General features: G+C 43.0%; 1 protein-coding gene across 1 annotated transcript in view; it reads left to right on the plus strand.

Moving 5' to 3' along the window:
- The window catches only part of FBXW8 (F-box and WD repeat domain containing 8), a 114,131-nt gene that overhangs the window by 31,834 nt on the left and 64,849 nt on the right, over nucleotides 1–17,448 (plus strand). Inside the window, exon 5 of the mRNA XM_004281497.4 lies at nucleotides 12,600–12,757. Within this exon, the coding sequence (XP_004281545.1) occupies nucleotides 12,600–12,757 (158 nt within the window). The remainder of the gene's footprint in view (nucleotides 1–12,599; nucleotides 12,758–17,448) is intronic.

Below are 17,448 nucleotides of genomic sequence, written 5' to 3' on the forward strand. Positions count from 1 at the left end.
ATGTGGGATCTTCCCAGACCAGGGCACGAACCCGTGTCCCCTGCATCGGCAGGCGGACTCTCAACCACTGCGCCACCAGGGAAGCCCCAGGTGCTATTCTTGATCTCTTGTTCTGAAGCCTTTATTATGAGGAAGGGCTGTGGCCACAGGTAATCTTCCTTCCCCACCACATAGTTCGTATTTGCAGTTAACTTGTCCTGAAATAGGCTTTTTGTTTGTCTCCATTGCCGAGAAATTTAATTCTAACTTCTGTGAATTCCTTTGGCTTCTGTTCCAAAAACCACTTTCATGAATTCTTCATGTTTTATTACAGAGATGTTTTTATGTGTTTCTTTAATGTATAAGAAGAAGAAAACTTTCTTCTTGGATTAACAAGATGTCTTGAACTAGAGTCTCACATTGTGTACTTAATGCCATAGAGACCAGGACACTTAAACTTCTGAGTCTGGATTGACTTCGCAGTGAGACACCCAAAAGAACTTTCTACCTGGAGGAGCAAACAAAAACAAACCTTGGACTTAACAGCTTAGTAGTAGGAGAGCCTTTTTCTTTAAAGAAAACTCTTTCCTTCAGAAGCATTCCTTAACTGAAATTTCCAAGAGTCAGATTATTTTAATATTTTGTGGTCCGTAGTACCTATGTAAAAGTATTTTGCTTCAAACAAGATAAGCCTTAGGAGGAACACTTTCCATTACCTTGTGTTTTACTGGCCATGATTTCGAGGCCAGTAAATACCCTTCTTGGGAGTGCTATAGAACTATTACTTTTAGAAAAACTAATGGACCAGAAATCTAGAATTTTATCCCTTCAGTTATCAGTGTGGCTCTAGGCTTCTGCCCCTCATTGCTCAAGTATGGGCCTGAGAGCTCATGCTAGGTAAGATCCTTTCCACCTGCTAATTCTGAGATTCCTCAATAACTCCCAAAGGGACTGGGATCATTCTAGCTTAGAGAAGTCTCTTGGTGTGTCAGGGGCCTTTGAGGACAGACTATTGAGATTGAACTGAAAGAGTCATAAAAGGAATTAGAAATGAGACGATTCTCGAAAGCCAATTATGAATTTCTTATCTGGACACTAGTCCAGATGCCAGTCCTTCTTTTCCTGCCTCTCCGTTCCCTCGAGGCCTGCTCAACATTACAGATTATGCCAGCACAAAGCAAAGCGATGGCAGAGTTTAGTGGATCGATAAGATGAAACTTGATCTGTGGGTCAGAGAGGCTCCTCATGGCCCCTCTTTCTAAGAGAACCTTAACGTTTATGGCCTAGCATCAGATACTTCAATCTTGCTTGTATATAGAGCATTTTGTGTTTATCATTAAAATTTTATCTGGTGGTTACGATGCTTGTTTTCTGGGTCAGATCTTGAATCCCTTTTCATTTGAGACAGCGGTGTTTGTGGTTACCTCATTCCCAATCAATGTTGTATTCACCAGGCTTTCTGCAGTTATGTATCTCCAAGGAGCTTCTTAAAGAGACAGTGGCCATCTCACCATTTCCTTCTCTTTTACTTCTCTTGCATTTCTCCTATTTTTCTTCTTCCCTTCCTTCTTCTCTATTTTTTTACACAAGTGGAATCTGTTCAGACGCTTAGTTTTTTTATATCTGCAGCTAACCGATGTGACATTTTTGCATTTAAACCTGTAAAATGTATTTTATATGATTGATGAAGATTATGTTGCAGAATCTTGCCCCAGCTTCTTCCCAGCTTTTCAGTCCTTTTGTGTAAATGTTCCTGGATTGGAACTGCATTGCTTAGGCTTAGACTAATTTGTGTCACACTTAAACTTAGAGCGAACCCAGTCTCGGCTCTGCCTTACTCTTCTTTGCGCGCAGAACCAGGGCACCCTTCAGATGCGCATTCACTCGGAAACGCGGAGACACTCGGGTCCCTGTCCAGTGAAAGGACCGGGACGCCTCTCACCTGAGGCTTGTTTTTCCAGCAGAGGAAACAGACGTTATTCTCAAAGCTTTTGATCTTTCACTCTTGTCCATGAGTGTTTGCTTCCTTTCCTGTCTCATGGGTGATAGTTTTCCAGTTACCTTTTCCTGATGTTTGGAGCCTTTGAAATTTGTTTCCAACCTCCCTTTTTCCTCATTACTCTTCCCAGGGCACCTTTGGTTCCCTCCCCCCGCCCTGCCACACTGTCCTAGTCACCTCTGACCATGTCTTTTTTTTAACTTGAGATGCTGTTTCCATACCATAAAATCCACCCTTTTAAATTGTGTAAGTCAGTGATTTTTAGTATATTCACAAGGTTGTGTAACTGCCCACCATTATCTAATTCTAGAATGTTTTCATTACCCCCGAAAGAAACCCAGTCCCCGTTTTTTCGCGCCCAGCTCAAGCCTTGCCTCCTCCCACAGGTTCCATGGGGTGCTAGCCTGTTAGCGCCCCACTGCCGCTCTGCCCCAGCGTCTACCCTCCTCACACCTCCGGAGGGGTGATTATCTGCAGCTTATAGGGCAGCTAATCACGCGGCCTTGAGGCTTCGCCTAAGCATTTTTGTCTTAACCTTACAGCCATGTATTTTTTTTTCAGTTAATTTGTAAGCGTCTTTTAAAACTAGAGGTGATATATAATATTTCATTAAATGCTCTGTAGTACTAATACATTTTTTTTAGTCTGAAAAAAAGCATTAACATTTGATAGACTCCCTTCCCTCCACTTGTATACTCCATGTTACGTGGGAAGCTGGAGGAATTCCTAATTTCTTTTGTCTGTTCTCCGATTTCTTAGTTTTTTTCAACTTAGAATCATACAGCTTGAAACCCGGAAGGAACTTAGAGATTCTCTTCCGAAACGCTCATTCTGGGTGAGGCAGCTGAGGCTCGGCAAGGTCCGGGGAGTGAGGCTGGCACCCGTGCCCTGCCTGCCCCGCTGTGCTTCTGCGGGGGGCGTGTGGAGAGCCGGGCCCCAGCGCTGCCTTCTGCAGCCCCCGCTCGCTACTCTGGTGGCTTGGCTATTATAGAGTCACTTTGGTTTCTTTCATGGCATGTGTGGACCTTTCCTTTCTGTTAAAAATGAAAACAGTAGTAAAACCACATTGTCTTTGCAAAACTGTTAGAAAGTGGAGAAGAGAAACCCACCTAAACCCCAGCATGCTGCCACAATTCCTGTTGTGGCTTTTGGTGTGTACCGTTTAGTTTTCTGCCTGTTTTTTAATATTTTAATTACTGGATTTAGGTGGATGGATTTTTATTTTTTCCAGATTAAGAAATTATTTTAGGGACTTCCCTGGCAGTCCAGTGGTTAAGACTCTGCACTTCCACTGCAGGGGGCACGGGTTCAATCCATGGGTGGGGAACTAGGATCCTGAATGCCGTGTGGCACAGCCAAAAAATTTTAAAAAAGAAATTATTTTAAAATGCCTTCATAATCCTCAACTTCTTTCCCATATAACTTTTGCCTTGAAGTCTCTAAACCATCCCTCAAACGCGGTCTCCTGAGTGCACCTTCCTTTTTTTCGGTCAGTGCCATAAATAAAGATCAAGAGTTTTATCTTGTTGACTGTACCGTTTTCAAATGGTGGGGGCCATGTATTAAGCATGTTTGTAACCTCAGAGCCTAACACCAGTCCCAGCACCGAGGAAACTTTGGGGAAGGTATGTATAGAAGGAAAACTCCTTGCACTTCTGAGACCCTGCACTCTCTGAGCCTCCCTACCGCATCTTTGACTTACCAAGCTCTTAACTCTGGCCCTTCCTCGTGCCTCTCTGTGGTGTCATGTGGCCACCTAGCAGTGATATGCAGCATCCCAGAAAATACCAGAAACAGTGGTTTTCTTTGCTGGTCAGGTAAGTGGAAGTTCCTTCAACGGTGACTAAGTATGTAATTCAAATACAACCTTTACTTTGATTTTTTCTGGCTAAAATTTCCCATTTCTTAAACCTGAGAATAATTTGTGCTGAGAAGCCACCAATCTCTGCGATAAGCCACCTGTCTCTTTCTCTCAGAGCTCAGCCTCTGGCTGTGTTTTCTTTGTGATCTGGTAGCGTTCCTGAAATGCGGTGAGGTTTAGTGTGTCTTCCTTGGATTTAGAAGAAGAGATGTTATCTAGAAAGTTGGTTGATAATAAGTGATTAGGAAGCATGGTGTTTGTTTCTTTGTTTTTGTTTGTTTGTGGTGAGAGCTCTGAGAATTTTAGAATGTCTCTCAAATTATACGTTTATCATTGAGGGAAAAGACTAGAAGGGACGAGGCTATGACGGCATCCCAGTCCTGTTTTGTGAGGCCTAGACCGTCCTCTTTCTCCACAGTTGCACTCTGGGAGTTAAGGGTGTTGAAAACAGATGACATCATGAGTTCAGAAGGGTCACATTATAACCTGAGATGTAGGTCTAGGTATAATTTGCCAGGAATATATTCGCTTTACTGCCATCTAGTGAAGGAGAGCATCTCGGGTAAAACTTGCCGGAGAAAGTCAAACGGGGGGCTCACTGGGAGCCTTGTGCCAGCTCTGCTAACCATTAAGCTATTAGCTCACGAGAAGCTTTTATCAGATGCCCAGGAGTATGGTGGTGTTTTGCAGTGAAGTCCCTCCTCACTGTCACTTAAGATTCATAAGTCTGAAGCGCTTCAGTTTGCGTAAGAAAGCATACTATTCACATTAGAGGACCATTTCCCGCCCCCCCCCCCCCGTTTTGGTTTTAAAAAACATCAAGCCCCCTCTTTGTGTCAAGGTTTTTCTCAGCACTCCTAAATGCCTCTCCTTCCGTTTTCTGCTGTGGTGATCTGCCTTTTTAGGGTGCAACTCCTGCCTTGACTGGAAGGAACAGTGACTGTGTATCCATGTTTCTTCTCTGTCAAGTGTGGTTGGAGGGAAAACTGGATCGTCTGATGTCACCAAGTGCTAGGTGTCTTCTTTCCCTGAAAAGTACTCAGTTGTCCTGTTTGGTCTCCTGCACTTCCTCCATCTCCATTCCCTCTGAGGCAAGTGACACCAAGCAAAACCACACACACGTCTCTAGCAGCCAAGTGACCTCTGGCTGTCGTTCTGGCTTTTATCCTTCCTAGAGCTCTGTCTGTCACAACCTGGACAGAGTCGAGAGGGTTGCCAGTCTTATGCAGACATGAAGCAACATTTTGAGCTTCCAGTTTATATATGTAAAATTTGGTGTCTGAATCTCTGGTTGGTTCACTTTGCCTATTGACACTTTATTGGAATGTTATCATTGTTTATAATTAAGAACTGTTGGAAAATAATAGTTCAGACATAGGCACGTGTCTAAGGTAACTTGAAATATCTTGCTTTTAGCCATTTTTTCTCCACTTTTCCCAGTAATTAAAAATGTGCCTTTGTATTGACCATGTACCATGCCAAAATATGGCTTTGATCTGAAATAGTGTGTATTTGCCCTGAATTTTACAACACTTGCTATTCAGGAGCTGAGGACCTCAAGGATGGTGTTTGTAATACTGTAGCTTCATGTGAATGTATAAAAATGGATAATACATAGGATTAGTTTGAGGCTCTTGAGATGATAACAGATGCTTTGTAAATACAGATTGGTGATAAAAATTGCATTAGATAAATGTCACCCCATATTTATACTTACTAAGGACTTGCTTTCTGTCTTTCTCCTTTTTAAAAAACTGTTTCTCTTGGCAGTTCCTTTCAACCTTGCGTTATATAGACTTTGTGCTGCTGCTTATTATGACATTGGATTGTTTCCCATAAGGAATTCGATCATTACCCATTAGGGACCTCTTTTTATAAATACTTTTATTTATTTTCTGCTCTGAGGTATACATGCTTTTCTGGTAAGTAAGTCTGAGGTAAGATATTGATAAGAGACCAGAGGAGAGCTTTACATTTATTATATCCTTAATGAAGGAGCTCCAGAATATCCTTAGTAAATACTGGTGAACTCATGACTGCATTTATCCATCTCTGGTTCTCCAGGGAATAATGGGAAGGGCCACAGCTACAGTAACTCTGCATAATCATCATTGGCTCTGACTCTATTGATTGTGATTAACCAAGATGTATGGAAAACAGTTTTAAGTGTGTAGTGCATGGATCTCGTAAGGTCCATTAAGATGTTCATTATTTTTCAATTGATGCATCTTAAGCTGCACTTGATGTTTGTAGTAGTGCATTTCCACAGAAAGACTGCACCGTGGGATCGAGTTCATTTTGTTAATTGCATAATACAACACAGTCATGTTTCATAGAAAACAGTAAATACTCTTGCTTTCATTGATTTGTAATCTTTGGTATTACTAAAGAAAGTATGGAGTATGTGTGACTAGCTCCTAAAACCTCTGCATGTTAAGGGCATAATGAACATTTCTTGAAATGTGGGCACTGCACTCGTAGGGGCCTCTGCCTAATTGCTTTGTAGGCTTTAAACCACTTCCATCTTCTGAGTTTAAGTCAGAATCGTTCATTCAGTATGTACTAAGCACAGATGAATACTGCAGACACATTCCTTGCTGACGGGAGGGGTACACATCCCTTGCTTTCCTTGCTGAGGGGAGGGGTACACATCCCTTGCTCATAGGCCAAAGGGATACAGTTACAGGTGGTTACAGGACAGTGTGAGAGAGGTTAGGGTAGGGGAAGAGCGGGCACCCTAACACACTGGGGAGAGGCACCTAGTGTAGGCTCCAAGTCAGGCAGGGTTTCTCCTGAGAAGTGACTTCTCAGTTGAGTCTGGAAGGGATGGCTAGGAGTTGGCCAGGCAGAGTTTTTAATTTATTTATTTGGCTGCACCAGGTCTTAGTTGCGGCACGCAGGCTCCTTTAGTTGTGGCATTCGGCACCTAGTTCCCCGACCAGGGATCGAACCCGGGCCCCCTGCATTGGGAGCGTGGAGTCTTACCCACTGGGCCACCAGGGAAGTCCCCAGGCAGAGTTTTGTATGGAGTAAGGACGCAAGTAACTTGCGTAGGTTCCGTGGCTCCTCACTCCCAAACCAATGGTGGGCATGAAAAATCCGTTACAGCATTTATTTTTCTGGTGAGTTGGATGGAATACAGCTTCAGAATCCTTCTCAACACAGGGCTGTAGGCAGCCACTACTGATATATTGGATTTGACACACAAATGAAACCATTTGCTGTTCCTGGCCTGAGGCCTCATAACAAGGCTCCTTTTGGCTGCTGTGAGTACTTGATCAGAATAGACTTGTGACTTTGGGGGTGGCTGTGTGACTATGGTCCTGTAGAGGGTGAAGTTTTACCAGCCATCCCACATGTGCTCCCACATCACCTGTGAAGCATGTGTAGGCGACACCTTTGCATCTGCCCAGTCCCACGCCCCTTGCCAGCATACTGAGCTTTTTTGTTGTTGGCTTCTTGCCTTCCAGTTGAGCTGTAGTGGTAGAATTGATGAGTTAGGGTCAGGGGCTATGTCCGGCAAGCCTGAGTCACGGTATTGAAAACAGTAAATTCCTTATATTGCACTTAAATGGGGATGGTTCTTAAAAGCCGTATGTGTTTACAGACACTCATCGGAGGAGGAAGAGTGACTTGTTGGCTAGAGCAGCAGTTAGAGAAAAGCCTGGGGACCCGGTTTGACCCCAGCTGTGCCATTAAAATGTTTCTTGTGACCTTGGGTAAGTCACTTAACCTGACTACCAGATTCTTAAAACAGTGCCCCAGGTTGTTGTGAAGAGCCTTGAAAAAAATTTTTTTAGCAAATCACTGGCAGCTGGGAGCAAAATGGAACCATCCCCCCACAGCTCCCACCTGCTTGGCTCCTTAGAGGAGGAGAAAGGTTCAAGGTTGTTTGCAGCTGTACAGCACTTCTTCCATTTTCTTCAGGTCTCCTAGTCCAAATAAGCAGTCTGCTTATTGGAAATGTACTAGTTAATGAAAGCTCTTCCATGGTAAATCATTTTAAATTGGCAGTTGCTCTGGTGTGCCGAGCTTGAAAGAGGCTCTATTCCCATTCTTTCAACAAAAAATCAGCTGCGGTCTCTGACCTATTTATTTGGAGGTAAACTCAACGTTGCCAAGCATAAAAAAAGACTGGGAAAAGCATACAGCTTCACTGGTCCGTGCCGTGGGCCGGGACGTCCTTACTCGTTTGGAAAAGGCTTCTTTCTTCCTTAGTTTTTCTTTAGCGTTCTTACATCAGCTAATATATTAGTCGCAGTTGTACTTTGCACAGACACTAATTAGAGAGCCATCAACATTGGGGTCCAAAGGCTTACTGACAATGCAACTGTCATAGTGGTGTCTTAATTGGTTGAGTGTAATTGTCATTAGGCAGCCATAAAGACATCTGGAGCTCTGGAGAAGAATCAGCCCTTTTCCTTACCTCCCTTTCCTATCTGTTCTTGCTTCTCCTGGCCAACGTTATTAAGCGCTTTTAGATCACATTTAGAGTTTGGTCCAGGTCCCTCTGCCCCAACCAGTGTTTTACCCTCATGAAAATGTCTGTTTCTTTAGCACGAGTTCATTAACACAGTCTGAGCACCACTGCTGTGGTTGTTTTCATGTGTTAGATTTTAGAGCCTATTGCTGAGTCATCGTGTAGTACCTGCTGAAATGGGATATTTATTCTCTTTTCCCATCATAAAGGAGACACCGAGTCTTTTATATTTGCCTTGTGAGTTGCTTTGCAGCATTTATGCTATTATCATGCTTTTTGGCCATGAAGAATGGAGTTGATTTAAACGGATATATATGGAAAATTTCATGTTTACCAAAATAATTTAGCTTATTCCGTGTTTTATAGAGAGGTTTTAATCAGTTTGGAAGTAAATGCAAGAAGTCTGACGCATCTTGATGCACGCATTCCGGGTGTTTCACTGATCATTAGCACTAGAAGGTGGGCAGCAGAAAGAAAAGGAGATGCCACTCAAAGCAGCTGGGGACCCCCTTCTTTCAGCTGTGTGTAAGGCACTGTGATGGAGGCTGTGGCATTGAGGTAGGGCGTTCACGAGGACTTCACGGTCAGGGTGAGGAGACGTGGGATGTAGCAGTGAACGCCATTTCTTCAGGTCCAAGGGCGCAGTAGTTGAGTCAGAGAGGCTTCATGGAGGAGGAGGGCCTGGGCTAGGCCTTGAGACGTTGGTGGGCTTGAGTGAGGTAGGTTGTTCTCAATCTTGGTGGCACGTTGGGAAACACTGTTGTCTGGTTCTACCCCCAGAGAGTCAGATTTCATTGATCTGGTGCGCCCTCAGGTATTGGGAGTTTTAGAAGCATCCCAGGTGACTCTAATGTGTAGCCAAGGTTGACCCACCCAGCTGGTTCATGGGGAGGGAAGGGGCTCCAGAAAGGTGGAGCCAAGGTGCAGAGACACCTATGGTGTGGAAGCCAGTGAACGGCAGGCCTGGCTAGAGGCCAGCTCATGCTAAGGGAGAGGAGAAAGTGAGGCTGGAAGAGGGGTGGAGGCCAGTTTGTGGAGAGTTCTCTGTGCCTGGCCGGTAGTTAAAGCTTCATTCAGTGTGGTGTTGAGGCCTCAGGATTTACAGAGGGCTTCCTAGGTGTCAAGTACTATCGTAGTTCTACTGTTCTGGTCACTGGATCAACATCAGTGAGCAAGACCCAACCCCTGACCTTAGAAGCTTGTGGGTTCGTAGGGGAGACGAACAGTCAGATGACTACACACGTACTCACACAGTTGCCACTCGAGGAAAGTCTAGGCCGCTGTCCTGGTAGATGATAAGGCTCGGGGTCTAGTGTGGAGGGCGAGGGAGAGAGGGAGAGAGATCCGCGTAGTCAGGTATTTTTGAGGGCTTGGCTGGTGCGGGGCTGGCTGCAGGTGGGCGAGGCTCAGGAGTGAGGAGGCTGCCGTGGGGTGGCCGGGAGCTGATGCGGTAGCGGGACCTGGTGGCAGACGGGGAACGAGAAGGGCAGGAAGGGCGTGCTGACCGCATGTATAGCAGTGTGGGTGGCCAGGGAAGGAGGTATGGAGGAGCCCCTCGGTTTTGTACCAGTGACCTGGGATGGATGCTGTCACCGACAGAATCAGGAACTTGCAACAGGCCAGTCTGGTTGTGGGCTGAGGCTTTTTGAGGAGAGCACGTGTTTAATTCTAGGTGGGTGGAATGGCAGTGGGAAGGGGACAGCTGCATGGAAGAAGAGGCTGGTCAGGAGCCTTTTCGATGTTAAAAGATGCTCCTCTCTGGGTGACCTCTGCCCTCCGTCTCTCCTCTTCCCCAAAAGAGAGAGACACATTGTATTTCATAGCTCACGGTTGTGTGGTTCAGCAGTTTTTCAAGTTTTGGTTTGGTTGTTGTTGCTTTACCTTGGAACTCCTTGTGTAAAGGGAACTTGCGGATGGTGGCGCTCAGGCCACCCAAATCCTGTCCTCTGTATCCACTAAGGGGGCACCTCAGAGGACCACGTGAAGACGGCTGGTGTGGTCCCATATGCAGGTCATAAGAAACAGAGTGACCAAGACTGATGGAAAGTACATACGTTTTCCTGGTTTGTGTACTTCTTTCTCTCAAAGTTCCTGAGTCCTCTGATCTCCTGAGTTCCCTCTGTCTTTCACTTACCTTCTCTGTATTTCTGAAAGGTGTTGCCATCCTTCTTACCCTTCTTTTCTGAATTGGCCGGTTCCTTTCACATAGAATTTAACCTTAAGAGTCTAATAATCATACACAGCCTAGAAATTCAACCATGTTATCTCTGTTGAGTGTCTCTGTTGCTAAGCATGTGGCCTTATTGCAGGGAATGCTGGAGTCATTTTTAGGGTGTCAGGGTGAGCCTGGTAGCTTTGGTGCAGTGCAGTGTGTGTTCTTATGGAGGTTTCCTCACTGAAGGTGATATGGAGCTCTGCCTGGAGGGTCTGGGAGCCAGCGACCATGGTGATATCAATAGCTGCCTTTGCTTGTGCATCGCCAGGTGTAATGACACTCATGGAGTGAGCGTTTCTGTTTACTGGAGGATCAGTGGTCAAACAGAGGCCCATCAGTCCAGTTTTAGAAAGCACGTCTCTCCTATTTGCCTCTTTACACTACGCATACACTCTCCAGTCACTGTCCTACAGGGAGAGAGTCCAGTGCTCCAACCTAGAGAATGTGTGTGACAGGATGGCCTTTGAATTCATAATGTACGTATTTGCTGTCAACTAATAATTTGAGGGAAACATTTAGTAAATGAAGCATTCCTGAATCAGAATATTCCCAGTTTCTTTATTAAGAAACCTCGCATGAGAAATTCATCTATAACCACTTCATAGATGCATCATGTCATAGACTTAAGTAATTAAATAAATCTTGGAGTTATCTTGTTCAATTCTACACTTGTAATGTGAGATCAAAGAAGGAACTATGGCTTGGCCTCAGGAAGACTGAACACCTTTACAGTTGTCTGCCTGTCTCTGTTTGTGTGGGTTCATCATGAGACTCTTACCGTGTTTCTTTTTTTTTTTAATCTTTATTGGAGTATAATTGCTTCACAATGCCATGTTAGTTTCTGTTGTACAACAGAGTGAATCAGCCATATGCATACATATATCCCCATATCCCCTCCCTCTTGAGCCTCCCTCTAGGTCGTCACAAAGCACCGAGCTGATCTCCCTGTACTCAGCCATCAAAAGAAAGAAAATTGAGCTATTTGTAGTGAGGTGGGTGGACCTAGAGTCTGTCATGCAGAGTGAAATAAGAGAAAGAGAACAACAAATACCGTACGCTAACGCATATATATGGAATCTAAAAAAAAAAAAAATGGTACTGATGAACCTAGTGGCAGGGCGGGAATAAAGCCGTAGACATAGAGAATGGACTTGAGTACACGGGGCCGGAGGGGGGAGGTGGAAGCCGGGGTGAAGTGAGAGGAGCATCGATATACATACATTACCCCGTTTCTAACGTGCTTTCCCACCGTTGCTTTACATGTTGAATCAAACCCCCTGTAGCAGATGTGAAGAACTTAGCGTAGACACCTCAGTGGCAGCCAGTGCACCACCTCATCATCTGGCCGTTCCATTATCTTCGGGGCCTGGTGTCTGCGCAGGTTCCGGCCCTGCCTTGGCGTTGATGGAGTGAGGCATTTGCTGCAGTGGCAGGTGTAATCAGAGAGAGAGTGAGCGCTCCTGTCCTCTAAGCGGGCGAAACTGGGGTGTGTCATACATGTTGGCAAGAGCTTTTCATGAGAAGGCAGCACTGTCTGGCTGCTAAAGGCAAGATTTAATTGTTTCAGCAAATCAATTAGTCTTTAGGGACTTTAATCAGTCAAATCTGATGCATGGATGAAGTACTAGAAAGCTTGTGCCTGTAAGACCATTAGTCCTTAGCAGTTCCCTCTCTGTCTTTCGCGTGTGTGTGCGTCTGTGTATAAATAGCGTGGCTTCTACACATTTCTGCTAGTGATCCCTTTACTGAGAGGACTTAAGGTAACAGATTGGTTATAATAGTCAAAAAGGAAAAACAAGGAGATCTTGCTACCCAATTTTTTATTACAGTATTCTCACTTGAAATTGTCCCCATTGTGCTACGAGAACAGGAAACGTGCTCTTGGCCTTTCTGTTACAGAGTTGCCATTTCCTCTTGTTGGAGTGACTCGTGTAAACAGTGTTGCAGCAGTGGCTCCACACCGGCCAGATCTGACTCCTCTGTCGTTTTAAGGCTTCCCCATTCTCTCCACGGTGGCCCTGCTCTTCACTCCCCATTTGGAACCAAGCGTGTCCTTCTTTTCCAGATATACATCAGGGGACGTGAGGGTGTGGGACACCCGCACCTGGGACTACACAGCCCCATTCCTGGAATCGGACTACGAGGAGGATGAGCCTGGAATGCAGCCATATGTCTCCTTTGTGAGGATAAACAGCTCGCTGGCGGTAGCGGCTTATGAGGATGGTAAGTAACCACAAGCCTCCTCCCTGTTAAGGAAAAAAAAAGCTTGACAAAAATTAAGCAGCTGTGGCCGGCTCCACCCATAATCCCTCCGTACATACATGTGGGCACACACATGTTCACACACACACCCTTATTCTTGCCTTTATGTGAAGAAGTTGGCCAATAACCCTCAATGTATTAGTAGGCATTGGAACACAGCGCCCTTTCAAACTGGTGTTTAATTCCTACTGGAACTGTAGGGCTAGGTTTTAGAGCCAGACAAGGCTGGCCAAGCCATCTTAAGCAAATAACTTGTTTGGTGTTAAATATACTTGGCCTACTTTTCCTTTCGTCTCTGCTTGATCCAAAGGAAAGAGTGAAAAGAGGATAGACTTAGATAATCTATTGACAAATATGGAAATAGAAAAATAAAGGTAGGCAGGGCCTACCTCTTCCTGGCACTTACATACCATACGAGATAATTTATGGTAATACGTTGTCTCTCTGGGACCAACAGAATTCTTTTTGTGTGTGGGCAGCTGTGGATTTACAGAACCAGGTAAGAAGAGTCTAATAATTTTGATGGCTGTGATATTGTATACTACCTCTCATACTCCTAACTTCCATTATGTTGTAAAGTTTGAGTCTCCAAAAGCTTTGTCTCCCCACTTGCCTGAAAGTTGGATCACAAGATATTGCAGAATGTTAGCGTTCCTGTCATGGCGTGGTTGCAAATCTTCAGAGGTAGCTCAGAGGGACAAGACTGTAGTAAAGGACCTAATGGGGAATTTTATATCCATATGCCATTTAAGAAATAAAAATTAGAGCTGAAATATTAAATATTTTCATTTTATTACTTTAACATGAACTCTGTTTTTTTGGTTTGACATTAATTGGGCACCATTGATGGATTTTCCTTTCAGCCTCTAGAAATTCAGCTAAGCTGTCTCTGGGGTATGTCATAGTTCGTGTATGTTTGTTAACATCCTGGATAGATAACATAAGAGCAGCTTGAGTGTGATTCCTATGTGCTGAATTATCAATGAGGTTTTTTTCAAACAACTATGCAGAAGTTGTAATACTTTTAAGTTAGAATCATATACAGTTTTAGAACCATCCAGTAGCCTCTTCCTGCCACACACACATTCTTCTTCAAATCGGGAAACTGAGGTCCAGAGAAGCCGACTAAGTTATTTCCTTGAGGTTGAATCATTCATCAGTCACAAATCGAGAACTTTGGTTGTGTCTTCTGGGCCATGCCAGGGATGTAGTGCTGTTTATGTAATAACTCCACAGAGACACTTATAAAGAGGTGCATCTCAATTTTTTGCACCCTCACATCTCATACCTTGTGAGCTTGAAAATAGAGTTTTTGGTGATGTGCAAGCGTGCTGCCGGTTTTAGTTTGTTGGTTAGAATTGTAGTTGTCACCCTTATCCCTGTCGTTGCACAGAAATAATAGGAAACCTTGTAGATAGGCTAGGGAAACTTCTTTTTTCAGTAAATACTTGGCAAATAATTGTCATAATGTATTTTAAATACTTGGTTTAAAAAAATTTCGTAGTTAAAATTCAAAGCACAAAAGGATAATATATAAAAAAAGAAAATGTATACAAAAAGAAGTTGAAGTGTTCCTCCCTGCTCCCCTACTCCTAGTTCCTCTCACGTTTCACACGTATGTCCCACTCTGTGTCCTCTTCTGCATGTTGATTTTTCACCTAATGACACATCTTGGGATCTTTCCATATTAGCACTTATAGGTAAACCCTGTTCTTTTTCAGCTTGTGTAGTATTGCATTATGTGGCTGTACTATAATTTATTTATTAGGGCCCTTAACAATGCACATTTGGATTGTTTTTTGTTGTTGTTGTTATTAAAAGCAGTGCTGCAAAACAATATCCTTGAACAAGTATCGTGATGGACTTATGCAAGTATAGTCACAGAGTAAATTACCAGTAATACCGGATTGGAGGCTACAGATGCTTTACGTTTTGATAAATGCTGCCAGATTGCCCTCCAAAAAGGTTTCACTAGTTTATAGTCTCACTAAAAGTATATGAGAATGACTGCTTCCTCATGCTTGTCTGATAGGTGGACATGGTATTTCACTGTTGTTTTTGTTTACCTTTCTTTATATAAGTATATATGAACATCTTTTCATTGTGTTTTTAGGTGTTTGTATTTCTTTCTCTGCAAATTGTTTCCCCATTTTCTTTGGGTTGTTATCTTCTGCAGTTGAAAATAAAGGGCTAAGGAAATAACCCTTGTCATTGATTTTAAATATTTTTTCAATTTGTCCCTTATTCTTCAATGGACTTTATGGTTTATTTTTCTAGACAGTAGTTATGTATGTATGTGAATATGTGATTTTAATTTTTTAATCCATAAATGAGTGGGTTTTATTTTGTAATTTAATGCATTTGACTAAGTAATACATTTTAAGGGATGTAAGGTCAAGCTAATATATAAAGTTATGCATTGCAAAGTCTTGCTTCTACCCATTTTTGTCCACTCCATTCTAAAGCAACCATATTTTTTAGTTTGTTTTCTATCCTTCTAGTATTTCTTTATTGTAAATACAAGTAAGTATTAGTATCTATTCACATTCTCTCCCCGCCCCCTTTTCTTCTTTTTTTGGCTGCTTTGGGTCATCTTTGCTGCGCGTGGGCTTTCTCTAGTTTTGGTGAATGGGGGCTACTCTTCGTTGTGGTGTGCAGGCTTGTCATTGCGGTGGTTTCTCTTGTTGCAGAGCACGGGCTCTAGGGGCGTGGGTTTCAGTAGTTGTGGCGCACGGGCTTAGTTGCTCCGCAGCATGTGGGATCTTCCTGGACCAGGGAACGAACCTGTGTCCCCCGCATTGGCAGGCGGATTCTTAACCACTTCGCCACCAGGGAAGTCCCTCCCCCCCCTTTTTAAACAAAAGATAGCGTACTACTTTATATCATTCCATACCTTGGTTTTTTTCACTTAATGGCGTATCTTTTTTTTAATTGGATAAATTTGACATGTAACATTGTGTAAGTTTAAGGTGTACACTGTGTTACTTTGATACATTTATATAGTGTAATATGACTGCCATTGTAGTGATATTTATCACATTACATAATTATAGTACAATATTGTTATCTGTATTCATTATACTATACATTAGAACCCTGTGGTTTATTCACCACTTGTTACAAGTTTGTACCTTTAAACACCATCAGTCTTATCCCGCCTGTTCCTCCCCAGCCCCACCCCGTAACCACCGTTTTACTCAGTTTTTTTTAAACAGGTTTGACTATTTTAGATTTCACGTTGTAGGTGATACCATACAGTTCTTGTCTTTCTCTGTCTGACTTATCTCACTTAGTATAATATGCTCAAAGTCCATCCACGTTGTTGAAAATGGCAGGATTTCCTTCTTTCTCATGGCTGAATAATGTTTTATTGTGTCTGTATACCACGTCTTTTTTATCCATTCATCCACTGATGGGCATTTGGCTTGTATCCATATCTTGGCTATTGTAAATAATGCTGTAATAAACCTGGGAATGCTTACATCTCGTTAATGACACAGCTTGAAACGTTGTCCACGTCAGTGTATGGAGAAGATGCTCCTTTTTCATGGTGTTCCATTGTGTACACGCACTGTGGTTTATTTACACAGCCCTTTATTGAGGAACAGTTGTGTTATGCTTTTGCTATTACAGTGTGATAGTGAAAAGCCTTGTACGTATGACATTTCATGTGAATGCAGGAAGGATTATTTCCTACAGAAATGTCTGGGTCAAAAGGTGGATGCGAATGGGCTTATATTATTTTGCACTCGAACCAGCAGGGTATGAAGTTGTGCCCATTTTCTCAGCAAAGTATGTTTCAAACTGTTCAGTATTTGTCACTTTGATAGATAAGAAATGGTATCCAAATGTTTCAACTTACATTTCTCTTAGTGTGAGAGCGGTTGAATTTTTTCACATGTGTACCTGCTACTTGTAATTCTTTTTTCTTCTGTTACTGTTTGGGCTTTAATAAAATTTTTTTTTTATTGAGATGATACTATATAAATTTCAGGTGTACAACATAGTGATTCACAATTTTTAAAGGTTGTACTCCGTTTATAGTTATTATAAAATATTGACTATATTCCCTGTGCTGTACAATATATCCTGGTAGCTTATTTATTTTATACATAGTAGTTTGTGCCTCTTAAACCCCTACTCCCGGTAGTAACCACTAGTTTATTCTCTGTATCTGTGAGTCTGCTTCTTTTTTGTTGTATTTGCTAGTTTGTTGTATTTTTAAGATTCCACGTGTGAGTGAGACCATACAGTGTCTGTCTCTGTCTGACTTATTTCACTTAGCATAACGCCCTCTAAGTCCATCCGTGTTGTTGCAAATGGCAAAATTCCATTCTTTTTTATGGCTGAGAAGTATTCCAGTGTGTGTGTGTGTGTGTGTGTGTGTGTGTGTGTACACCACATCTTCTTTACCCATTCATCTGTTGATGGGCAATTAGGTTGCTTCCATATCTTGGCTATTGTAAATAATGCTGCTATGAAGATTGGAGTGCATGTATCTTTTCAAATTAACGTTTTCATTTTTTTCAAACATATACCCAGGAGTGGAATTGCTTAGTCATATGGTAGTTATAATTTTAGTTTTTTGAGGAACCTCCATACTGTTTTCCACAGTGGCTGCACCAATTTACATTCCCACCAGCAGTGTATAA

This window comes from Orcinus orca, chromosome 15 (genome assembly GCF_937001465.1).
Source record: "Orcinus orca chromosome 15, mOrcOrc1.1, whole genome shotgun sequence".
Classification (NCBI taxonomy): domain Eukaryota; kingdom Metazoa; phylum Chordata; class Mammalia; order Artiodactyla; family Delphinidae; genus Orcinus; species Orcinus orca.